This window comes from Coturnix japonica, chromosome 4 (assembly GCF_001577835.2).
Source record: "Coturnix japonica isolate 7356 chromosome 4, Coturnix japonica 2.1, whole genome shotgun sequence".
Lineage (NCBI taxonomy): Eukaryota > Metazoa > Chordata > Aves > Galliformes > Phasianidae > Coturnix > Coturnix japonica.
Window position 1 is genome coordinate 3952808 of NC_029519.1, and position 26393 is coordinate 3979200.

A 26393-nucleotide genomic window follows, 5' to 3' on the forward strand; every position below is an offset into this window, starting at 1 on the left:
TATTGTATATATGTTTTATAAAAGAGCAATGCCTTCTGGAGAGTGGAGAACAGCCAGAACGCTAAAAAGATGCTGTAACAAGAGTCAATATTTGTGCGTTTGCTTTATGAAGCTTACATTCTAACGTTTACAAAGGCCAGCACTTAGATAGGACTCTCCACTAACAGACAAATCTGGAATACATCAATTGTACAGGTAAGTCAGCCCAAAATAAGCGACAGCTATGCTCTTCTGTTTAAAGAAAGCATGCAATAGTTCCCCCCCTTCTGCCACCCCTTGGCCTGGGTTTCTAGGTCACAGAACCAGTAAAGCACATCATAACCGAAGTGGGGCACAGGTAACAGGTTGAATTTCATCACAGACTGTTCATCGACAGCTTTGCAAATGTAAGAGCAGCCTTCTCTTCAGCGACGAGAAGGCAGAGAAGATACAAAGCATGAATAAAAAAATAGTTAAGCCATTTAAGACATCCAAAGTTCAAGAAATAGCACTGGGCATATACAAAGAAAATTCACATTCCGTACTGCAGAGCTCATTTAAAAATGGCACCCACGGACAATATATTACAATATGCACATTTATTGGAGGCGGGGAACTGACGCTCCACAGGTGATAACGAGAATACAAATAACAGTGCCACCATTGGCCCATCAAGGTATTCCTTATAGTTTAATGAATACGCCCTTAAGAATAACCTGGTATGTACAAACCTTCTGGAAACTCAACAGCTTCTTCAGAACAGAAAGGATTACGGCTGTCCAGCCCTCCCCCCTTTCACCAGACAGTATTGCCAGAGATTGTGCCCCACTTTAGGAGCACGTTATCTCACTTTAAAGTCAGTGCTATTTTCTTTCAAAGAAAAGAACAAAAAAATAAGATCAGAAGTTGCACTTGGAGATAACAAAAGCATTTATGTTACAAACATTCAGAAATGGAAGCTTATGGTTCTGGCAGACAACGTCGCGTATTAAATACAAACCAGCCAGCAATTACCGAACATAAAAAACTTATTCAATCATAAAAAAATACTATAATTCATCACCACAGACTTTTTACATAGTTATAAATAATAAATAGCATAACACAGTAGATTACAAACAGATTTATTTTGCCCCGTTCAAGTCTTTTAAAAAGTAAATCCTCTGCCGTCTTACTTCAGGCTGACCAAAGTATCGTGACGAGTCTCGGCTCCAACGTAACTCCTGAGCCAAACAAACCTGCAGAGCTTCCACTCAGCCTCACTTTGAAGTCTTCTGTTATACATCGAATGTTCGTTTGCCCTCCTCGTTACAAAGGCATTAAGTGCTGCACGGGGCAGCTTCCAAAGTGACTGCGCAGGCCGCCATCTCGCTGGGACTGAGCACAGCACCTCGCAACGGAGCGACCCTCCTTGGAAAGGAACACTAAGGAAAGCAGCACTGATGACAGACTCTGGTAAGCACGCTATCAACAAGCTGTACACAAAGGACGTTTCCCACCCACCCCTCCGGTTTACATTCCATCATTTTGTAACAATGTCCCCTAAGGCACAAAAATACCTATGACCTCAATGCCACAGGAGACATTGATGGTGCCATACGTGTTCTCCTACACAGTAGTTTTAATAACTTAGTTATCTGCATGGTTTGTCTTAGATCGAGGCGTGGATTAATTCTCCTTGGCCAAACGTTGCTAAATATTGACCTTATTTCATATAATCCATAGGATGAAGAGCGTGGGGAGAAAACTACGCAGCTATTTCAATCACGTTCCTTTATACTGTTATTTCTTCAATGCCAGCGAAGTGACAGTCATTCATTCACTGCTTTGCTGGGCTTTTTACTGTAACGGTGAGGTTTCCAGACCCACCGTGCTCTCCTGTAATGAAAATTACTAGCAGCGTTCACATTTTTCTTCTCCCTTCTGCAAAGAACTTGAGGCTACAGCCTGAATTTAACAACAAAAAAGAGCCAGGAAAATAGTTTTACTTTACTGGTTGAAGAGCCAGAAAATAAATCAGTATTTTCAAATCCTTCCGAACCAAATTATTTCCCTAGACACAGCAACCACGATAACCATAGAAATATTTCCCTCAATATTGCAACACTAATAGGTAGATACCTATCTCAGAATCAAAAAGTGTATGCAAGTTCTCCAAAGCAAGAAGTTAGTATAATCTGAGCAGACATCTCGTTTAAAAAATAAAAATCAGCAAAACCAGACATTAATATGGTCTACAACGTCCATTAAATGGATAAATCAAAATCACTGGAAAGTTTCCAAGGATTACAGTTACACTAATTTTCCATTTAACAATCCTCATATTAATGGTTCAAGGATAAGAGTTCATTTCTCTGTACAGCAAGGGAACAGCACGGCCAAACACTGACTCAGAACTGATTAAGTCACTTAGGTGAGAGATCATCCATCAGAATGAATGAGGAGCATGAGTTTGAGCATGTAACTGGCGACTCAGCGGTTATGCTGCCTTTAGTCAGTGAATCAGAGGAAGAGCCAACACTGCTGCTACTCCCATCAAGAATGTCTGAAGACAGGCTGGGGAAAGAGAAAATGGTTATTTAGTTACACAGGCTCCAGGTTTCTGTGTACACAGCTAATGCGCTTTCTTCCTTCAGAGCAAGAAATGTAGGAGGCATATACTACCACTCAGCCTTTACTTGAAGACTGGCAGCCCTGAAGACTCCTTGTTTTCTGTAGCATGTTATAGATATATTCATGCTCCTTAAGGGAATAAGGAGCAGAACTGTGTTTTTTTTTTAACATGCAGATTAAATTATAACCCTGATTTTAATCAGTTATACAGAGGACTAACAGGGACAAGAACATAAAAGGTTACAGAATAGGAATACCAAGAATCTCAACAGTAATGCAGCTGATATGTCATTAATTAGCTAGCACATATTTTAATGTGATGCTAATCAAAGAGACGTTTTGAAATGCATTTCTTCTTAAGTAAGGAATTAGTTTGTTTGAATTTTGAAGTCTTGGTACATGATTCCAGCCAGCACAGAGAAAGATGCTTTTGGATTTTAGCTGGAATGAAAACGTACAAAACATTTCTAGGTATTCCAGTTCTATAAGTAAACTGAAATTATAGTTAACACCCAGTTGATACAATACTCAGTGTCTGACTTTTGACACAGAAAAGAATCAGCTTTATAGAACCATAACATACAAAGGAGACAGACGATTCAAGCTAAAGGCAACATGAACTGTGACTGCAATTATTCACACACATACTTTCTAAGTATTTAGGTAAGTGATGTGGATACTGTGACCACGTACTGAAATAATGTAGAAGCTTCCAGATGAAGCAGCTTTACTTATGAACTGAGATTTCTAACAATACATTCAGAATGACAAGTTTGATACATAAAAGTCTAGGCTACTGTCTGCCCACAAGGAATTGATCAGGCAGGCAGGACTGTTACCACGCTACACTATCATAGCAAGAGTTCGCAATAATGCAGATAATGCAAGCTACATACAAAATATCTTCCCCCCCCCCCCCTAAAAAGCAGAGATCTTGTAATAACTGTGCATTCCCAGGTTTGGTATTTCGTGGTACACAATGTTTTACCATGCACTGAGATCCGTCAGATGTGTAACATCTGGAGAAAGCATGTTGGTTGTTCCTTGAAAAAGTCTCTTTGGCTGACTTTCAGTTTCCATTTCACCTAAAGAAAACAGTGCAAATAATCAAACTCACTTGAGTCTCTGGAATGTCCATTTAATATTTGTCTAAAGTAAGAGAGGCCTGTCCCATAATACAGCAAGCTTGCATTTGTAACATGATAAGCCCTCAAGTACTTGGATAAGAAATCCATTTTATTCTAGCTATTGTTTTAACACCCAGCCTATTCCTTACTTAACTAACGCTTCAGCTGTATGTGAGGGGCTACAAAGATCTCAAAGACATCAAACCAGGCACTTGGTGCCTCAGAATACAATCAAACAAAGCAATCTAAAGCAAACTGATTTCTGTGACTTAATTTTAAGCGAGCAATTGAGATAAGGCAACTGGCATATATATCAACACCTGGTGATTAAAATTCTTAGTGATTATGGAAATAGAAATTCCAGCTCAGTACACAGTTTCACCCTTCTGAGTTAGACAAATTTGGTCATGTATGTACACTTCTAAATAAGAGGTGAAAAAAAAAATAGCATGTGTATGCATTTCCAATTAGTCATCACAGATCAGACTATCTTTGTACCTGCACTCATCTACTGACACTGGAATATTAAACGCGACAGGCAGAATTCATTTAATCTGTTTAGTATAATCTGCCCTGAGAATGGTCGAGCTCATTAACAGCTCCTGCACAAGAGACACTTGGAGATACCATGAACTTCCCAATAACAAGCTTCAAAGAAAACCCTCTCAGCTGCAATACAATTTTTTAGCTCAAATATAAAACCATAAGAAATTGGAAATACATTGTGCATTTAGGAAAAGCAACTAAAGTCATTTCAATGGATTAGATAGTTTAGTATTAGGTAACACTCCAAAAATTCCTTGATAGAAGAAAATTTGCATCTCCTCTTTGTAAAAGATGCTCTACCAGAACACATGGAAAGTGTGAGCAAAGCCTGCCCGTGTGGTGGTTTTCTTACTACAGTTTGTACACAATCTATTGTAAAACATTTCAAATAAAACACTGGAGCACGAATATCTGTTACCTGTTTATCAGTGAACCTGATACACTTCTATCCAACTTGTAACCGTTCTAAAATCCATATAAATTAATAGCCAACCTAAGTTTTCTTGTTAATGCTATCTTGGCATTCTCCTGTCAGTCTAATACGAATTACACAACACCATCTGACAGGACAAGCCTTGAAAAACAACAACAAAGTAGTAACTCTTTTTGAAGACTAAATCATCACTGTAAGTTTTGTAAAAGAGAATGAATGCTTTTGGTACAGTTAATGTCTAATATATACATACAGACCCACGTCCAGAAAGGATAAATGTAGCTACAGACACACGTTTTCACATTCTAATCTTACAGTTCCACTACAGATAATTGTTCTAGGATGTAATTTGAATATCTTTAACACAAAATACTTCCAGGAAAGAATGCAGTTTTCCTCCTTCAGGAGGAAAGAAGATCAGTTGGTTCCACTTCTCTCCCATTCTCAAACAGTCACCTTCTGAACTTTCACAGTGAAAACAAACATTCGGCACTAAGTTTAGAAGATATTGAACGATAAGCAACATTCCTGGGATGATCTGAGGGGTGTGCACTGCACAGTGGTACTCTCAGGAATGCCGGGGCTTACAAATATTCATAAACATTTGCAGAATAACTTGCCTCTTTCAAGCAGTAGCTGTTTTAACGATTTGCATTCTCGTGCTTTAGACTAGTTGCTTTACCTTGAATTTCTAAATTTCAATTGGCAAATTCCAGATTACCTTGGAAACATTATATTTACAGGACAACAAAGAAGAGAAAAATGTGTCTTGCTGCAAAATGACATCCACACTCCAGCACCTCAAACACAAACACACATACCTTTCCTTTTAATGGGGCCGAGAACACTGGGCCTGATGCAGTTGATTGGACTTTGACTCCTCCTGCTGTAGAGAGAACACCAATAGTCAGGTCTGTAAAGGCTGCAAGTTTGAGCATCACCATATTTCACATTAAATCAATAGAAACATATTATATCAAACACTCTTTAAAGTTGAACTGGAACGCTCAGGAAATCTGAATATGTAAACAAAGAAGTGCTGCCTATTACACTGCATTATCTACCATATACACTTGTACTTAGCATCCCAGGGTCTTCTCTTGCCCTCTGTGCATCATATACTGGCTTCAATCCATTTCTAGAATCAGTATAATATGTATACAACATGGGTATACTACCTAATTGATAAAGTTAATCTGAAGTACAGAAATTCCCCTGCAAGGTACTAAAACTGGTTTAAAGTTAACACTGATTCTTTTAAGATCATCCACGTGAAGCTACCATTGGTAAAGGCCAAACCTGCAGAGCATTTTTACATGGCAATACTCTATTCTAAAAATGAAGTCTCTTCTAATGCTGTGGCATCAGCTTTAACTAATCCTTGTGCTTGCCCTGGGATTTAAGGCAGTGTATACCTGTTGCTTCAGAAGTTACTTACTTAGAGAATCGCCTTGTTGGACTGGGGATAGGACTCGGGGGTAATCCATTGCTGCTCACAAACATTTGCAATGACGGTGAAAAACATTGCTGCAGAAGAAGTCACATTAAGATGATTCAGAATTCCCACTTAAATACCCAAGTGTCCTTTCCCCAACATAATATCTCTGGTTAGTGCAAACTCAATGACAGATCAATAATCAAACATGATCTTGGAGGGATTAAAACCTAACTTACAAAGACATACTGGCTAATGAAACTGCTATACAGTTACAAACTCAACGGTGTAACACCAGTGACCAATAGTGGTGTCACATTAGGAGCTGACTTTCAATGAAACACAGTAGCACTACAAAAGCAGAACCACAAGGGGGGGAAACAAGGTCAAGCAGCCCACATTAAAACAACAAAGTTGCCAGTTTCTCTTTGCTACATTTCAGTTTCCCTGTTCCCACTGAAAAAAAAAAAAAAAAAAAAAAAAAAAGAGGAGTTGATCCAAGACATACCTTCCTCCTTTTACAGCATTTGCCATCAGTTTTCAGTGCAAATTTGGCATGCTCAAAGCTCAGTATTCCTTGACAGTTGAGGTTATGCTTTCCTTTCCAGAACTGATGGGCACATACTGACTCTCCTCACCACACAGATATGCAGCTCCTAGTTTCTATCTACTCTCATTCTCTCCGCATACAACGCATCCAGATTTTGGTCCTTCATCCCCAGCATGCCCCAATTGCACAGTTGGGGATCACAATCTACAATGCTCTTTTTCAGCTCCCTTAGGATCAGAACTCTAACCGACCCAAACATGACAGAAGTGAAAACGTGCAACATGAATGAAGTCGCACACTGCTTCAGCTCTGCAGGCTCGGGGATGAACACCTGATTGTCAGTAAAACGTGGATTTGGGTTGGGTTCTGTTATTGCTTTTTTAAACTGTCAAACTATTTGTGAAGTTTCACAACTTCACAGTCCAGCTAGATTCTAAAACGTGCTTTCTGTTTGGTGTTTCACTTATCTTACCTTTCCTATCCCTCTTGTAGGCGAAGGCGCAGGCGAAACTGGAATGAAGTCGATTCTCTTTGGGGAGGAAGATTTCTCAGACTTGTCCAAGTCATTGTCACTCTGAAAATACAAAGGTTTCAAACTTAACATTGGCATAAAGCAATACTTTAAAATCCAAGCCACGAAAGTCTATCAGGTCAAGTGAGCAAAAGAACTACAACACATGAACTTAAGTTTATCTCTAATTACTCCCACAGTTATATCTCTCCTTCCCTTAAAATCATCAGTTGAGTTTAAAAGTAGAATTTAACACAAAACATCTACAAAGAGATTACCAGGCTCAAGCTTTCCTCCCATGACTGGCTTATCTGCATTGCTGTTTGCACTTCCCTAGAATACAAAAGATGCCATCAGTAGATACAAAGAGATCAACACTGTTTTTATCATCTTGTTTCAATAACTCACCTTTCATGGGCTGTTTCTCTGTTCATTAAATCCACTCCTTCCTCCTGCAGGAGATAAACATTCTAAGTTTTCCCATAACATTTGATACGACATAAGTACTTGGCACGATACTCATGACTCAAGAACTTGCCCTTAGAATTGAAATATGGACAGCGGGAGCACAGCAGGGAGAAAAGACTGCCACAAGCCTATTTCAGCATTTCTCCTTAATGAAACAACACTAAAAATGCAAGGTAACTTCAACAGGACAATAATGAGCCTTGCAATAACCCTTTTTAGCTCTTTTTTTTCCTGAGCTCTTGAAAAACTCAATAGCAGAGACTCCCAATATATAAGTACTTTAGTATCATATGAACATTTCTCATTCTGCTGTTAGATATACGGTTTGAAAGCTGCACTTACCCTTCTGATCTGATGAAGTCGGCTACTAGGAATACGAATAGGAGATGATGACAGCAACTGCAAAAAGTGACAGCCACGACAATTAAAGCACACATCAACAGCCTGCATACGCCTTCTTTAGCATCAGCTAATTCCTGTCGACTTAGAAATGAGCTGTACAACTACATGCAGATGACTCAATAATGTTGCAAAAAGAAAACACTGACCTTCCAGAGAAAGGACTAGTTTTACTGCTTACAAATTCATTCTGCCACTCAGCAGGTGGCAGAGTCACATGCAGGTGCTGCTTTGTACCTCAAGAGCACAGATAGCTACATGTGCCATTTAGACAAGACAGGCATTATAAATAAGCTGAGAATGTTACCTAATTCCCTCCTGGACAGCTTAAGAACACAGACTGCCTGTACTAACTTACACAACCTGCTGGCTTCTGTAGTGTTTTATCTCTGTCTTGAACAGCATTTCACACAACTTTACTTCTGCAATTGCCAAGCTAATTTTGTATCTGTTCCCTCTGGATGCCGCTGCCACATCCAAGCAGGCCATCAGTTCTCAATCCGGATGTCCTGTTTATTGTGACACCTACTGACCCATGGTCCAAACTCTTGGAAGCTGATTTTAAGGACCTTACATTGCACAGGTTTTGGGAAAAAAAACAAACCTCGATCTTCAATATCCTCTGATAAGAGAGAAAAATATCAGTGGAAAAGAACACAGAGGTCCTGAGCTGACAGTAAGGAATGGGAGAGGAAAGAAATGTCACATCTTTGGGAAGATCAGTATATAACAGAGAGCAAAATGATGCCTGGCATATAAAACACACTTCTTCATACGAATCCTACTGTCTGATCTGGCTTTGCAAGAGAACAAATGGCCCTGACTGAAAAGACAAAACCAAAAGCAACCAGGTGAATGACGACTTGTGAATGCCTCGTGAATAACAAATCAGACAGCCACTAAATACTCCCAGTTACAGCAGCAGTTCACTTTTCCAACCCGCGTTGGAATTCATTTGAAGATCGTACTCAATCAGAAATTACTCAGGGCTTTAGAGATCGTTCTGTTCTCAGTGTGGAAGCTCGCAGCGATACAAACCGAGTTCAGCCTCATTTCTCCATCCCACCCCCTCCTCGTTAGGTGTAAACAGAACGTGCCTGGGATTCCTTACCATGCTGTGCCGGCTGGTAACTGTTGTGCTGTTCCTTCGGGTTCGCAACACGTAAGGCTGAAAAACCTGGGAGCTATCGCTGGAGGGACAAACCAACAAACAGACAGACAGGTTAGCTGAGGCGCTGTACTGCAGCTGTACAGGCACTTTGGCACAGCCCCCGGCCGGACCCCGACCCGGCCATTGCCCGCCGCCCGGCCGGGCCGCGCTCACCTGAGGCCGTGGATGAGGGGGGCGCTGTTGGATCTCCTCAGCCCGCCGCCGTCGCTCGGTGCCGCGGCGCTCCCCGGCGGCAGCTCCAGGTCCAGCTCCATTTTCTCCTGAGCCATCGCGGCGGCGGCTCCGGCTCGTCCCGCTCCGCCGCGACGCCCATTCACTGCCGCCGCCCGCCGCGGCTCCTCATGCCGCGGCCGCCCCTACAGGCCCCGCGGGCGGCGAGGCGGGCAGGGCCCGGGGACGCGCCGGGCCCGGCGAGGGGGGCGGCCCCGGCAGCGCCCCATGCCGGCTGCGGCCCGAGGGCCGGCCCGCTCCCACAGCCGCTCCCGCCGCCGCTCGCGCCCCGCGATGCCGCCGCCTCAGGCCGGACGCCCCCCGCAGCCCGAGCGCCCGCTGCCGTCGCTCAGTGCGCATGCGTGGGAGGCAGGGCGGAGACGGGCCCAACCGCCCTGCAGTGCGCAGGCGCAGTGACATCGCGTGTCAATACGCGCATGGCCGCTCAGCGCCTCCAACGCAGCTCAGCTACGGAGCGGACGCGCAGAGCCGAGGGTTCGAATCCCGCTACGGGCTGTATGTGAGCGTTAAGGGCCTTACCAGCACCTCGTTTCAGAACAAAATAGATAATGTTTTTCAAAGCTACATGAAAAAATAAGGATGGAGGACTTGGAATTCTGCTGTGTGATTATTCTGTTCCTTTCAACGGACTGAATGTGGATGATTGTAGTTAACTGAGCCGCTTCTGGGCTTTGCTGTTAGTTCCGGCACCTGCTCGCAGTTGTTATTCCACAGCTAGAGATGATGTATGTTCCCAATGAACTGTTTCTCTGGCATCTACATTCCTTGCATTATACTGACCCTACAGAAGCGTTTGTGCCTATTATGGACCTGAGACAACTTACCAGGGCTCCACGAATACACTATTCTAAGTATTTTCAAGCTTTTCCAACATGTACTTACACCAAAAAACCCGGAGACCAAACACAGCAAAGTGCCTGTAACTCCACCAGCTGCACCAACAGATCGAAGCCCACAGCACGGGCTCTGCTGCCATGAAATACATCACCTGCTTTAGCAGGGGGGCCGGACTTGATGATATCTCACAGAATCACAGAATGACCCGGGTTGGAAGGGACCTCAAGGATCATGTAGTTCCAACCCCCTGCCTGGCAGGGCCACCAAACATACACCTTTACTAGATCAGGTTGCCCAGGGCCCCGTCCAACCTGGTCTTGAACACCTCCAAGGACGGGGCATCCACAACCTCCGTGGGCAGCCTGTTCCAGTGCTTAACCACTCTCCTAGTGAAGAAACATCCAACCTAAATCTTCCCTCTTTTAACTTAAAACCATTTCCCCGTGTCCTGCTATTGTCAGCCCTTTCGAAGAGAATCTCGAGGTCCCTTCTAAGCCCAGCGACTCTGTAATACGCGGCCATTGATTAATCAGTGTAAGGTAATTAAGTGAGGACACACACAGCACGCCCCGACCCCCCGAGCTCCAGTCGCGCATGCGCACTGCCGCCACGGGGCCTCAGCTCACGGCGCCGTGCGGGCGCCCTGCTGCGCATGCGCGCTGTGTGCAGGGTGAGGGGCTGTGGGGGGGTCCGGCCTGAGGCGCTCGCTCTCTCCGTAGCGGCGGCACCGGCACCGCGGAGCGTAACGACAGCGGCTGTGGGAGCGGGCCGGGCCGCAGCCGGTATGGGGCGCTGCTGGGGCCGCCCTCCTCGCAGGGTCCCGCTGTCCCGCGGGGCCTGTAGGGGCGGCCGCGGCGTGAGGAGCCGCGGCGGGCGGCGGCAGTGAATGGGCGTCGCGGCGGAGCGGGACGAGCCGGAGCCGCCGCCGTGATGGCTCAGGAGAAAATGGAGCTGGACCTGGAGCTGCCGCCGGGGAGCGCCGCGGCACCGAGCGACGGCGGCGGGCTGAGGAGATCCAACAGCGCCCCCCTCATCCACGGCCTCAGGTGAGCGCGGCCCGGCTGGGCGGCGGGCAAGGCGCCGTGACGCCGCTCCGTGGGGCCCGGCGGTACCGCAGTACGAAGCGGCCTCCGCTGCCCTGTGCGTTGCTTTAGCTGTTGTTAATTCCGGGTGACCTTTGGGCTCCTCATTGACGTCCTACCAAAACCTTCTGCAGCTCTGAAAGTGTTAGTGCTTGTCTAGCCAGCCGTGGGCCGACGTTAAGCGAGCAGAGCTGTAATAGGTTTGTGTAACTGCAGGAAGCAGCTGTGCCCACACAGCTCTGAGCAGGGCCGGAGCGCTGTGAGCCGTGGCTGATCCTCAGGGACGCTTCTTAAGTTATAAAAACAAACTGTGAAGCCTGAAATCTCCTCAGTGTGTTATAAACAAATGGTTTAATGCAGGCTCTGGGCAGGCAGAGAGGTAAGGCAGAGCTCTGGCCTTAAAGCTGCATCCACTCGGTGAGGTGTTTATGTAAATAGCACTGAAAGCCTACAGAGCTAATTGCAGGTGGTTGCAGTGGTTTGCCTGTTAGGAATTTTCCAGCAGAAAACTCTTCTTGTCAGATTGCAGCTCTTGGCATGAAATGGCACTTGTTTTTCCTCCCAGAATGGCTTTGTTGAGCAAACTGGAACAAAGCTCAGCTCCTGGGCTGCTGCTCCTGCTCTGTTGCTGCCCATTGGCCCTATTTCCCTGGTAACAGATTTGGTAAGAATTTGTCCAGGTGGCATTTCTTAGAGGACAGGATTTACCCTTCACTCAGCTCTTGATTCCTGTTTTCATGCCAAATAGATCTTTCCACCCCCCCAATTCTTTCCAGTACACACTGATTATTGGACTCAATCCACGTAGCTCAAAGTTTCTGCTGAAAGTGAATTCCTTTGGTATCATTGAGTACTGATTAATTGCTGTTGGTAATACAAGAGATGGCCAGAGAAACTTAGTTTAGGGATCAATAGAATTGCTTTGAAAAAGGAACTGTGCTTATGTCACATACCTCATCCTGCATCGTTTAAATTGATGTGTTGTTTCCTGATTAGAGACATCACCGCAGCCAAAAGTCTCAGGGGTTTTTAAGCTGTTTTTTTTGCATCATGCTTAATGTAACCTATGCTGCAAAAGAGTTTAGAATGTGTTCCTAGTGACAAGAGTTACTAAGTGCTGCATTGTCATGTTCTGCTGCCACTGAAGCTGGTTTCTGGTTATATGCTGTTACAAACTTGTTCTGTTGGATGATGTCTGCTGCCTGCAGCCCCTCCAAACATAATCAATACCCACAGAAAGGGTCTGTCTTAATTGTCTTGTTATTTTTAGGCTCAGTTGAGTGATAGAAGTAGCTGGGACTTGGTTGCGCTTCTTGAGATGAGAACCTTCATAGTGTTTGAAACTGAGCTTATTGCAAGAGGTGCTTTTTGATGGGAAGGCAGTGGCTTTTGCATTTGACAGCTGTTTCTTTTCACAGTGATAACTCACAGGTGTTCCAGGGCAGCGTTCTGCGAACCCGCAGGAACAGCACCACGGTTATGAATCGTCACAGTCTGGTAAGGACACAATTAGAGCACCCACATCAGTTTGCACACTCTGCTTTGGGCCTGAAGTAAAGAAGGAAAGGAGTTTGTAATCTCTGAAATTAACCACATTTTCAAAAACAGGGCTCTGCTCTGATATTAGTATATCGTAGCTGTAGCGAATGCTCTCTGTAGGCTGTTTGGCCTTGGTGAGTACTTGTGTTTCACTGTCGTTGTAATGATTCATAGAATCATAGACTGGCCTGGGTTGAAAAGGACCTCAAAAATAATCCAGTTTCAAGTCCCCTGCCATGTGCAGGGTCACCAACCACTATATCAGGCTGCCCAGAGCCACATCCAGCCTGGCCTTGAATGCATCCAAGGGAATGTGAGCAGATGTTCTAAAAGTCAGATAGTTAGCAAAGAAAGCAGGTTGTATAGATGTGCTATTGTTCAGTAACCAACGTGCTCATAATTTCTGATGCTTAAAAAGTAAGTGCAGTTGTGTTCAGGTTTTAAGTTCTTTTTCTATTTAAGTCAGATCATACTGCTGAAATCTACAGCTGATGTAATGAGATAGAACTGGCTGATGGAACACGGAGCCTGAGACTCCCTAAATGAGTAATTCTACCTCTTGGAAACACTTCAATTTTTATCACGATTTTGTTATTACAGTTCCCAAAAATCTGAACCTGTAAGCTATTAATTTGCACATACGGGTCTTTGATCCAGGGGAATTATTGTGTGCCTTGTGTTTTTAGTACTTAATGAGTTGTGATAGGAGGGTGGGGTGGTAACCAATTGAGAACACCTGCACAGGTTGCATGTATTGGTTTGCTGGCCCTTATCAGAAGGGCTGGGGTATGTTGGGCAGTTGCTTTCTTCAACAGAAATGAGTTTTGTCAGCTTCGTGCAACTTTTCTCCTAAAACAGCCATAGGAAAAAGAGACATATGCAAGGTAATGCTCAGCTGCAATCAATGTCTTATTAAAGTTTTGGAAGAGCTAATGTTCAGGTAGGTAGGTGGGGAGTGGCAACAATTTCCCATTAAGTAAGGGGAAAAAACACAGTAACCCAGTGATGCTACCATAATGGCCTTCAGTGCGTTCTGATTCTATCTATTCTACCCCTGTTTGGTTTCTTCTGCAGCATCGTTGTCTCCTGTAAAGCTGATTGCAGTCACCCTGTTATTTCTTAGATGCCTTTTGACAAGGCTTTAGAAGTAACCTGCTAGCTCCGTGCTAGAGGCTGAAGAATGGCGCGCTCTTATTTCCTTGACTGATGTCCCTCTGCTAACATTCTGTTCTAAAGTCAAGACAGAGAGCTACGCAAGCAAAAGCTTGTGTCTGTAACATATCCAGGATACTTAATGTAAAGTTTTAGAAAGGTTATTCGGAAAGAAATCCTGATAGACTATAATGGTAACAAATTATTAAACAAGTGTCTCTCTTTTTCATGTATTTTCTAGGGCTGCAGCTTAGAGGAAATTTATTCTTATGGTCAGACTAAAGGAGAAACAAACTGAAGGTAAACCTCAGTTTGTTAGGTTCTCTTCTTGAAGCTCCTCAATTGCTGGGGGAAAAAAAGAAGAGAGAATTCTAACTTGGGGAGTATTGCCTGGAACTTGCTGGGAAGCAGGAGCTGGTGCTCTGATAGACTAGTTCTTACAGCTGTCCCAGGAGCTGAAAAGGAGGTGTACTCTTCTGTTAAGAATGGAAGCTTTTTGAGGAAGGATGAACATGTTGCTTAAGGGCAGAAATTGGTTTAGAGCTAACAAAGGGATTTTTAATAACACTTTGCAGTTTGCATCTCTTTTCTCATCTTCTTAAACCTACTGTGCATTTTCTTATATAAAGAGCTCTTCCTCTCATTACCTTGCATTCAGAGCTCTATGAGACTGCATCCTTCCAAGCCTTTTAGATTCCACAAGGCCCGCATCAGAGACTTGAATTAAACACTGACCCCATGAGGAACTGTCCCTATGGCCTCATATAATCCAACTCATGTCAGTTTCTTGGGCTTGCAAGTATTCTTCACTCCTTGCTGACCAGATGCTGACAAAATACAGCTGAAACTTATGCTAAAAATCAGGTGCTTCATCAGCTAGATTGGTACCTCATCTCTTTGAATTAGCTCTTCGAATGATGGGCTGGTTTCTGGTTCTGTTGAGCATGGCAAGGGGAATGAAATTGGAAGTGAACTTAAGAGATTATCCTCTCCTTCTGTTGCCCTAAGCCAGGATCAGCTGCATCTAAATAGTTTCTGGAACGTAATTAACCTTCAGTATTAAGGACCCTAAGCAACTTCCCCTGGTATTCATGCTAGAGCAAAAGAAGTGTAGTTTTATGGCCTTAGACGTTATGCTAGATTGACATCTGTTTTGATACATTTAATTTCACAGTACATAGGGGATAAAATGTACTTCAAAACACTTTTTGATGTGCTTAGAAAAAGTAAGTTTTATTGCAGTTTAAGCTGTAACAAAGTTGGTTACAATGTTCAGTGAATGACCGAAGCTGTTAATTCGAAGAGTTTTATTTCAAGAGATACATTCTAACTTCAGTTAGTATTTCACATTGTGTTAAGCTCAATGGGAAAGAAGTGAATTTTCTGATGTGTTGTGTTAACTCTAATGAGAATGGTGGGAGCTGTCAAAGTGCTTTGGTAACAGGAGTGCACTTTCTGGCCCGGTCTCTGGGCTGTTACAGTGCTTGTCTCAGTTGTTTAGCTGAATTCTAGGAGCTTTTCTTGCCGTATGAACTTTTCCAAGTCTCAGACTCTCACTCTTTTATAATGACATCAACAGGGGCTGCTATGCCTTTTCTGGTAAATACATGTCATTGCCTAGGGATCAGCAGTGCTCAGGATCTGTGTAATTCCTTTCAGAACACATCAGTGGCATCTAGTGAGTAAATGCTGTGGTTTTCTTTCCTACTGTTTTTTTTTTTTTTCTTTTAAGGCAAAGCACTTTAGGCCGTGGTTAAATGTTGAGCCACTGTTTAAGCAACAGCTTTCTCTGGGTTTGTTTTTCCCTTTTTGCTGTGAGGCCCCACGGATGCTTGTGTTGGCAGAAGAGAGAGGGCAGTGCAGGGACAGAAATGGAAGGGCAGTGGCACTGGGGGAAGCTGACTGCTTATTTTGGTCATGCTGTCTGCCAGAGTGGCACCAGTGAAACTTTACCTGTGAGCATACGCAGCAGTGTAGGGTGGAAATGCATAGGATCATGTTCTTGGGAGTACTTTACAGAGTTTGTGTATACTGAGTGTTACAAGTGCTGTTTAAACAAACAAAACCCTTTGTGTATATGTTTTGAGTTTAAGATAGATTTACACAGTTGTATTTCTGCACTTTCCCTGTGGTTTTTAAGTCATGTACTGCTTTGTTCTGCAGTTTGTGCCATCATCGCCTATCCGTATTCCTAGCAGCCGTCTTCATCAAATCAAACAGGTAAGAATAGGTTATAACTTCTAAATATGAAATTGCTTGTAGGTGGCTGGGTTGTTTTTGTGGGGTTTTGTAGCGAGTCTGCAGCACTCTATTGCCTCAATGTATGTTTGAAAGTAAAGACTACATCTTGTTTGCAGCATTCCAGATTCTATAAAGAGACAGATACGTGTTACAGTGAGAAGACTTGAACTGAAAGAGGTAAAGGGTCTTAGAATTGACACTTTAGGAAGGAAACCTGTAACGTAAACCCTTCCAGTAAAGTTTCACTGAGCTTTTTTGGCAGTCAGACCAGCATAAACACTTAAGGCTAATAACAACTTGTGTTGGCACAGCATTTACTGCAGCCAGAAAAAGAACTGGATAAGGAAGCAATCTGGCAAAGAAAAAAAAAAACAAACCAGCATAGTTCAGACTCTCCTGGCTGGGCAGCTTTTCATCTGCATAAGATTCTCATCCAGATCGCTGGTTGTGCCATTAGAGTGTGAGGGGAAGGGTGATATGGAGGAGGAGGAGGGAGGATGGCAAATATCTGGGCAGGCTTAAATAACTACCCACAGCGCAGCTCAGGCTGAAGATGCATGTTTTAAAACTGGCAGACTCAAACTCTTGTGGCTCCTCCATTTTAAATATTGTCCTTGGCAGGACAAAGGGAAATGGTTTTACGTTGAAGGAGGGAATATTTAGGTTGGATATCAGGGGGTAGCTCTTTACTATGAGAGTGATGAGGTGCTGGAACAGCTGCCCAGAGAGGCTGTGGATGCCCCATCCCTGGAGGTGTTCAAAGCCACGTTGGATGGGGCCCTGGACAGCCTGGTCTGGTATTAAATGGGGAGGCTGGTGGCCCTGCTTGTGGCTCTGGGGTTGGAGCTTCATGATCCTTGAGATCCCACCCAACCTAAGCCATTCAGTGATTTACTGATTGACTTCTTGGCAGTCAAGTACTTATAAAACTAGCTTGAAGGTGCTTGATTTTGCTCTTAACTTTGAACTTTTCAATGAGTATGAATATACATTACTTTGTAAGAACAAAACTTTCAGACAGCATTTTCAGGGTATGATGTCCAAAGTGATGTAAGGTGCTTCCGCATGCCACTCGATATTTAAGGTGTGTGCATTAGTAACCCTGAAGAAGACAACTGTTTTTGTTTGCTATGTGAGCAGTGTACTGGCTTCAAGAGAGCCTGAAGCACTCAAGTCGGTTTTAAAGCTGCTTTTATCAATATAGAAAAGCTTAGGAGAAATATATAAATGTGACGAGCACAAGGAGATGAATGACTGTGGTTTCTCTGCTATATTTCTTACAGGAAATAAAGTTTGATCATTCAAATTGTTTTAAGTTCAGATATTTTTGTGTTCTGTGTTACTCCATAAATTTGAGTGCTGACATTTCCTAACTTGTATTTGGTAGTTAAATGCACGAGTTGAAATTCTCTGTGCTGTGTGCTTCCCAGCATACACAGGAACAGTGTGCTTCACTTCTCGTCTCTTTCAAATCCCAGCAAAGCTCACAATGAACTGTGTTAGTGAGGCTTTCCCTACATAAGGTGGACATAGTGAATGTGTTTAGTTCAGCTTTCATTCTCAAACTGGACTGAACTGGGGAATTTACCCATTCACTCAACTGCGTGCACAGTGTTCGTTTAGTTTTAAGGAAGGATGCACACATACCTAAGAGGGGATTGAGTCATGTTAATGTTTAATGCTTCATCTCTGATCTGTTTTAACAATATTGTATGAATGTTTTAGAAGAAAACACCAAATTCCACATTTATTGCATACGCTGTGGAGCAATGAGATGCAATGGATACTAGTAGGTAGGATAAGGGGTATTCCTTATTCTATCAATCCAGTTGTGTCCTTAAATGTGTTTCTACTTTAAGAAATAATAATCTGCAAGAGCATGTGAAGACACTGCAGCACGTGTAGGATTTTTGGTTGCTATTGTTCTGCATTTGAAGTACTTTTTGATAGAAGTGAAAATAAATTTAATACAAAAACTGTGTGAAAAACAGCCAACTCCCATAAAGGCTTGTTGATGGTGTCTCTTAATGTGGTTCTTTCCTTTTTTCTTCCTCTCAGCTCTCTATGTCTTGTGAGAGCTTGAGGTTATCCTTACTTAACTAAGTTGATAAAAATCTCTATACTGAAGTAAAATAAAATCTTTTTTTTCCCTTTTTTTGCCTTAATTAATTTTTCATCTATTTTTTTCTAGGAAGAAGGAATGAACTTGATGAACAGAGAAACAGTCCATGAAAGGTAAGCATTAAGGAAAGCTAGCTTACTTAATCCAGTCTTCTGTGGGCCTAGGGCAATACGTTTCTTTTCTTCTTTATAGAGAAGTGCAAGTAGCAATGCAGATGAGCCAGTCATGGGAGGAGAGCTTGAGCCTGGTAATGCATTTGTGCTTTAATTTGTATTCCTGTTATCAGTATCAGGACACTAGAGAAACTTACTTCAACCTTTTTTGTATAGTTTAAGCACAATTAAGGTGGTGACTGTATCACCAGCAGTTTTTCACACTCTTAAGGCACGCAGTTATCAGTTACTCAAGGATACCTGTAGGTTCCTTGGGCTGGAATGTCAAAAGAGAACTGCATGGATGTCTGCATGTCCAAATTTTCTTCTGTGTTCTAATACCTAACAAGTAATGCTTAAGGTTTGTTTTAGAATGCCCAAGAAAAAAAAATCACGAGGATGAAGGCTGATAACTTTTGAATCATACTCAGTTCTACACAAAACAGCCCTTCTCTACTTGCTCACAACATTAACTGTATGCACTGTTTACAGAGTAACAATGATTTTGAAAAATCATCATCACCAAAGCAAGTAGACTTTGTCCCAGTCTCTCCAGCTCCTTCACCTACCAGAGGAATAGGGAAGGTGAGCAAAACGTGGTAATAAAAGTTTTGTCCTGAGCAGTGCTAAATTCAATGCAATTAGTAGTGAAAGAGCAAGCCACCTGCTCCTTTCTGCACCAGCTGCAAACCAAAAACAAGGGCAAACAAAACCCAACCTTCCTAAAACTCCTAAACTGAAACTCCCAGCTAGCAGCTGTATGTCTTGTAGATGAGAATTTCTGTGGAGTGTTCCACTGCTAGTCTGTGGTAAATCAATTGAATTCGCTTTCAACGTAAAACAAGAGGAGGAGGCACACGTTCTTGTTTTATTAACTAGTGTGTTTAACCAGCCTGAGATGGAATAAATGCTTGTCGACTTGCATGCGTTCTGCATGAAAATGGAATCTGTCCATCTTCAGTTTCTTTCTCGGTAACCAAAATCACTATCTTGGTGTGGCCAGCTCAGTGGGTTGCTTTAAATTTGTAATGGGTTGCTAATTTTCCTGCATAAAGAATTGGTTTCTACCGTATGGGTGTGATACTAAATGTAAATAACACAAACTTCTGCTCTCAGCAATGCTTCTCACCATCTCTGCAAAGTCTGGTGAGTAGCAGTGGATTACCTCCCAGTCCTAGCCCAAGTCCAACAAGGCGATTTTCAAGGTAAGTTCAAGATCATATCAATAATAGGAAGCTGGCACAGCTTACTCACACGAGGCTTTTGAAATACCAAGATGTTATGTAAATAGTTACATTTCTTATGTTCAACTTGCTATACTCATCTGAATGTTAGATTTTACAGCGTCTTAAAATAGCTGTTGAAATCCTTTTAACATCAGGGAAGTGGGCTACATTTCAGTATCGGTCTTTGCAATATGATCTCTATATTGCTTCTAATCACTTTTTGAGTAACTAGATTGAATTTTAAGGGGAAAAAACCCCAACTGATTCAGGATTTGTTGTGGGTTCTGTTTTGTTCTGAGTGGTACAGGCAGAAAACCATTATGTTATACTGGGCCATAATGCTTAAGCAAAGTACTGCCTGAGCTTTCAGACTGCTCCAGTTGTGGAATACTGAGACCTAGCTGAGACCAGGGGTCTGTGCTCCCTGGTCGTTCTTTTAAATAAATGCAAATAAAATGACAGGAAACTATTTTGGAGAGGCTGTTTTAATGCCTATTATCTGACTGTGTTCCATTTAGCACTTTGTTATCTGGAAGTCTTTTGATTCTTTACATGTTTTCAGGCTTTCTGTGTTAATGGTGATATGAGTGTAGCATCTGTCTCCTTTTTAGCAGGAGAAGCCAGAGTCCAATTAACTGCATTCGACCAAGTGTTCTTGGACCAATAAAAAGAAAAGGTACAGCATTTGTTTTTGGCTAGAACAGCAGGCAAAATGGTTACTTTGACCATAATTCATGTGTAGCTCTTTGTAATTCTGTTGTACCAGCTGATGCAGAGTGACTGGAAATAGAGGGTGTTACAGATTACCAAATAAATAAGACTGTTTGTGGTGATGAAGCAATAAATTAGTACGTACTGTTCAGTAAAGCTGCTTCTGACCCAATGCATCTGTGTTGCTGGAGTTGTTTAATGATAATTAATTCTGAACTTCATTAATTACAAGAGAGAAAACAGCTTTACTTCTTCTCAGCTTCTCTGCCTTGCTGTTAGAAGTCAGTGAACTGTTTGAGCTGAATTAAATGAAAACACTTTCTTCTAAAGTACAAATACCTGATATTCGCACCTCGGTCCATAATTTGTTAAGCTCTTCCCAATGCTTAGGCTAAAAGGTATCTAACAAATTACTTTTAAAATTTCAGCATCAAACTCTTGTTTTAAATATTACAGCCTATGGAGTGTTACTTCATAAGATGGAACTTGTGCATTTTGTGCTGTGGAAGATGTTGGTTTAAATGAGTAGTAATTTTTGTCACCCTTCCTCTCTTACTAAAGGTGTAACTGAAATGGAAGATCATCCAAAAAGGTTATTCCAAGGCTCCACCAACATGCTTTCCTCTGAAGCTTTGCACCAGCCAGACCTTGGTGGATGGTAATTGCCACTCTGTTGTGCAGGTTGCATCAAAAGCACTAAAGTCTCTTTTTCATCTGGCAATGCTCACACTTGGAGTTACATTTCTTTCTAATTAGTGCAAGCATCCTGTGTTTTTGAAGGTGTGAAAGTAAGCAGACAGCACCAAGTTTAGAATTTCTAGAACAGATGGGCAACCCTTGTCTGTTGATGTGCTTTCAGGTATATGGGAGTTGAAAATCTTTAGGAACTAGAGATCCCTTATGGCTGGCAACTTCTGAAATCCAGTTCCAAATTGTAATTAAATATGGATGTTAATGTTGGGGGGGATATTTTTGTTTTGTTTTCTACCTTTGTGCTTTGTCATATTGGACTACCCCAACCATCCCTGCTAGGAGGAGACAAGAAGCACTAATGAAAAAGTGGCCACATGAAATAGTAAGGGGGTTCAATATTTTGACTGGGAGGGTGCAGTAATATGTAGGGTATGTCTGGACAGTTACGAAGATGAGATTGTTTATGGTGTCATCTAAAGTATATAGGAGTGCACAAGCTTTGAGCCCATTGCAATGGATGTTGTAAAACAGGTGTATTTGAAAACAACAACTTGTTAGCACGTCCTGTTCATAGCAGGCATAGCAGAATGGGTTTAATTTGCCGTTTATTTTAGAAGATGGTAGTTCTTAAAAACAGTTTGTTGTTGTCACTGGTGATGAAACAGCATTTTGCATCCTGTGAAATATGCTGAAAAGAGCGTCTGGATGCATGAGGACCTTGTGAGAGATGGGGGTAAAGCTTGCAACATTTGTAAAGAAGTGAACTATTTTGGGCTAAGCTGAAGAGAAAGGGGCAGATGTTATTTCTGTTTGAAGGAGATGGCAAGGTGTATTGTTACAGGTTTATTTCAAATGTGCGATTTGCTGTTCCTTCAGAGCTGTATGCTTGTTCTTGAAGTGGGCCTATAATGAGCAGACGCCAATGTTTGGAACTCTTAAGAGGAACTGGAGTGCTTCATTTCTCATATCTTGATGTCGCTGTGTTTTCAGTTTGTTGGCGCACACCCTTGATGACAACAGAAGCAGTGCAGGCTCTTCCTGTGACTCACCAGCTGAAGCTGGAGCCAGCACCGGCTCTCCAGTGTCACTTTCTGACTCCAGGTCTCCATTTTTACCAGTAGATCTTACAGCTAAGTTACCTATCGATTGAGAAGCGAATATCTGCTAATGGATACCAAGAAACAGACTGGATATCAATAAGGCTTCCTGTTGTGTGTAACTGAGTCTTTTATGTGATTCTGTTCCTCATAGGAACTTCCAGAAATGTCATTATTTCGAGACAACTTCCAGAATAGTTCCTTGAGGAGGAATTCATGTTTCTAGTGACTTGTATGATGTTTACTGAAATACAGTAAGCATTTTGAATTGCAAACATAGTCGATGCTGACATCAGTATCCAAGCTGTTGATTTCCCATGGATTTATTCCTGTTGGTGTAAGTTACAAATACTGCATGCTTGCAGAAGACTTGGCTCTCCAGCAGACAAGAGGCGGCGTCCTTGCTACTATGAAGTGGTGCTTTGTGTAGTGACATAATTCACATTTGTCCTCAGTCTTAGATCGATGAAGCAGCTTACTAATTTGTTTTTATTCCCTCAGTGTACATTAGGTTGTTTTGCTGTTGCTCTTCATATAAAAGAAGGAATATTGGGGGGTAGGGAGAGGAGTAATTGATCCCTGTATTCTGTTGGGATCGACTTACTAAATTCTGTTGTTCTAATTAGATTCCAAAAGAACGAGCTGGTGTATTGTCATCTTAGATGTGTGTCTTGGATTTTACTCATGATCAGGACTGCTGTTGTGACTAAACCCAAAGTTAATGTGGAACCTTCTGGGTTTTTGTGATTTTTATTTTTTTTTTTCCTTCATTTACATGATGTATTAGAGTGGTAGAAGCTCCATTAATCTTTTAATTGGGAAGAACAGTTATCATGCTTAGCACAAAACATTAAGTTGTGAGTTCTTAGTATTTAGTACTCCAGAAGTGCATTATTTTAACTCAGTATTTGTCCTTGTGTGTGACTTTGGATGGATGAAAACAAAGAGGGACGATGAACGCTTTTGTACAGGTTCAGGTGATCAGATCAGCTCAGAATTTAATCTCTTGATGTTACTGCATTGAATAAGAGCACCAGGGTTTTTCTGCTGTTGTAAGCTTTAGGTGCTGGTTGGAAGTTGGAGTTTGGTGATCTGCCATGCTTCAGGCTTCTTGTACTCTACTGAAAATGCCATTGGATTGAGACATCCTGATTTCACCCTGAAATTCACCAGACAAGAAGAAAAACTTGTAAACCAGCATAGAGAACCGTTTCAAATATTCCTGTGGCAACCTCATTTTGGTGGTTGACTCCTGGTACGGAATTGAACTTCTCCAGCTGGATCCCTGTCTGTACATGTGTATGCATCTGTACCATGTGGTTGCAAGCCTTCTCTCCAGAGAGGTCAATAATGGAGCAAAATGTTTGTTTTTTGAATGCTAAATGTGAAGATTGGAAGGGTCCTCAAGTAGGAGAGAAGCCCAGTTTGAATTCTGCTGGGACATATTCACGTGGATGGAGCTTTGGACAGCAGCCATCAGAAGTAGAAATGGATGACTTACTGCCTAGTGACTTCAGGACCAACAACTACTAGGTACCTTTATTGTAGGAAAAAAAATAGAACCTATTTAACAGCTTTACACTGTTCAAGTAACGTATGTCATGGTTTGCTTCTGATTTAATTCCTCTTAAATTATTGCAGTAGCCAACTTCTTGCCTGCAGATTCTTCTTCTGTTATTATTCAGACTGTCCTTTGCCCTGTGGCCAATGGATGAACCTGTGTGTGGTGTCTCCTTGCCATCTAATATGGCCTAGTTTCCTTTTGGGATTTCAGATGATGTGCCAAAGAGTTGCTGTGTGCTCACTCTTCTGTGGTGAGGCCAAGACTGACTTTTTCATCTTACTTTCTTCTTAAGAATGGGCCCCCGGGTGTCCCAATCTTATAAGGAAGATGCGTTGGTTCGGGGGGTTTCATGGCTGTGTGTAAATCCACTGTCTTTTTTTTCTGTTGGATATTTATGCTTTTCAAATAAGTGCCAATAAATGGAACAAATATATACATGTTTTTCTTTCTAACTCAGAGTATCTGTTGTATCACGTTTCCACCCTTGTCTACCTAAGCGTTGAAGTTGGCACTAAAATCTGCAGCACAGCTCTTGGAAAACAAATGTTTCCAAAAGGTGATCTTCGTGCTTTACCTTCCCAGTTGCCCAGGGAATGTTGATAACCGTGCCAGTGCTCAGGGGACTGTATTTTTGGAATGAGCACTTACTGCATTTAGCAGAGGAATAGATACTTCGTGGTGGGATGGTGATATAAATGCCAGGAAAAACGAGCCAGTGCATCAGCCAGATTAATTTTGCTGGGGTCTTCTGCGTGTTGTCAGCAAGCCGGTTCATCAGAATACCCAACAGCTGTCCTCCTGACGATTAGCATGAGAACCTAATCCCAAACTTGTTCTTTTCACCTTTCTTCAGAAGACTGGCCTGTAAGTGATAGCGAACTTGCACAAACAAAATAGATCTGCAAAGTCTTATGTGTTCCTGCAAGGCCAATCTTGTGATTCTCGGGTCAGTTGTGTGTTTGTGAGCCCAGTGCTGCTGATGAAACCACTGAAGACAGGAGTGACTGCTGGAGCTCCACCAGCGAGCTTCAAGCTACGTAACAGCTTGAGCATTTCTTAGCAGTTGTCACTTCAGAAGTGTTCACTTTGTTGTTGTGTGTTTGCATATGTTGCAGTCGGAACTTAAAATAGAGAGGCTCAGGAGCTGCTATTACAATATGTGAGCTCTTCGTACCCCGTCTCATCACCAGCTGCCAGATGGAGTTAAGGTTGTTCCCTCTTCTCATCAGCAGAGTTAACATGTTTGTAAGTGTCACTGAATGTTTCCAGTTAAAATGCTGTAACTAAAACCCTCTTGATCCACAGAGGAGCACTTTGCTCCAAACATACTTTTCAATAACCAGGTATAAAAGTTGCCACTTCGCTTCTTTGTGTATTGTCTGTTTTACAAGGATCATGTTGCGGATGGTTTTATTGCTCTTAACCTATAAAAGTGCTGTCTTCTCACTTGTAATTTGGTTTGTGATTTCTGGAAATGAGTGTCCTTGTTGGATACAATGAATACAGAAACAGGCAAGCTATGGAGATTCCTCAGGCAAGCCCGGCACTTACTGGATACAAGTATTTTATTTAGCACCTTCTCCTGTGATGAATGATGGCATGTGAATATTTGCAATTTCCCATTTGCCACAGGCATGAACTGAAGTAGGAAGAGGTGAAGGTACTTGTCTTTGGGTATCTGGTTCTTATTGCTGCTTCTCCTCTCTGCGGAGGAAAATCAAAACCGTGGTGTACGTATCATGCGTTGGTTTTTGTGGCACAAAAATAGTGCACTGTTTTGACTTCCAGTCTTTCAAGTAGCTCAAATCAGGTGGTGGCACTGAAACCGATGCAGGGAGCTTCCTGCTAAAAATAAATCAAGATCCTTTCATTACAGGCACATTGACTCCAGCAGTAGCTCTTGATTTTGGACATGTCTGAATTCATATCCCACAACAGAGGTGTCGCAGGGAACCCGTTACTCAGGCAGCCCTTATCAGCTTTTTCTTCAGCCATTGCTTTCATTTGTGCTGCTGTAATCATGACTTTGCCCTTGCTTAACATATTCCTTTGTGTAATTATTCTCTGTTGTTTCACAGACACGCGTTACTTCACCTGCATCTAATCCCACAGTTGATTATCAGTGTGGTTATGGGGCTGTGTTACTTTTTGAGAGCTGGTATACAGTAGGACTGGTTTATTATGTGAAGTGAGGATCTTCATAGCACTCTCATTTCCTGCCTGCCAGCATTGCTTGTCTGAGATAGCAGTGCCACAGCAAGCCCTGGGTAAACAAGTTGATTGTTTCTGCTGGGTGATCTTTAAGCAATCCTAAACTGGCTGCTCAAAATACTTCTCCATCTTAAGGAAGTGACTCTTTTGTTTGTCTTAAGGAGTCAGGAATAGGAAATGACGTGAGCACTTAACTATTTTTCCTGGTGTTTTAAGAGGAAGTGCATTCACTGCCTCAGGTCTTATTTCCAAAGGTGTTCAGTGTTAGCCCTGTTCAGCAGGCCTCAGGGTACCAGGGGTATG

General features: G+C 42.5%; 2 protein-coding genes and 1 non-coding gene across 8 annotated transcripts; 1 reads left to right on the plus strand and 2 right to left on the minus strand.

Annotated features, from left to right (window-relative positions):
• On the minus strand, positions 1-9741 carry FAM122B (family with sequence similarity 122B). The gene is made up of 10 exons (XM_015860412.1): positions 9386-9741; positions 9173-9251; positions 8005-8061; positions 7603-7646; positions 7473-7527; positions 7156-7257; positions 6137-6225; positions 5520-5584; positions 3581-3677; positions 1-2535 (listed from the first exon to the last, which is right to left on the minus strand). The coding sequence occupies exons 1-10, from the start codon at positions 9499-9501 to the stop codon at positions 2385-2387; spliced, it is 855 nt and encodes a 284-aa protein (XP_015715898.1). The 5' UTR covers positions 9502-9741; the 3' UTR covers positions 1-2384.
• LOC116653444 lies at positions 2622-2767 on the minus strand. Its single transcript, XR_004307270.1, has one exon. It is a non-coding gene; the product is annotated as a small nucleolar RNA U109 (small nucleolar RNA).
• A 1195-nt stretch (positions 9742-10936) lies between the features above and the next one.
• LOC107312691 (protein FAM122A) lies at positions 10937-25325 on the plus strand. Of its 6 annotated transcripts, none has more exons than XM_015860336.2 (10): positions 10937-11346; positions 12801-12879; positions 16237-16293; positions 18506-18549; positions 18629-18683; positions 19081-19173; positions 19705-19793; positions 20426-20490; positions 21087-21206; positions 22209-25325. In XM_015860336.2, the coding sequence occupies exons 1-9, from the start codon at positions 11231-11233 to the stop codon at positions 21185-21187; spliced, it is 699 nt and encodes a 232-aa protein (XP_015715822.1). In that variant the 5' UTR covers positions 10937-11230; the 3' UTR covers positions 21188-21206; positions 22209-25325. The 6 variants fall into 6 exon arrangements, with proteins under 6 accessions (XP_015715822.1, XP_015715817.1, XP_015715821.1 ...); XM_015860331.2 differs by having other exon boundaries at positions 20429-20490; positions 21087-21183; XM_015860330.2 differs by having other exon boundaries at positions 10939-11346; positions 21087-21183.
• The last annotated feature ends 1068 nt before the right edge of the window (positions 25326-26393 follow it).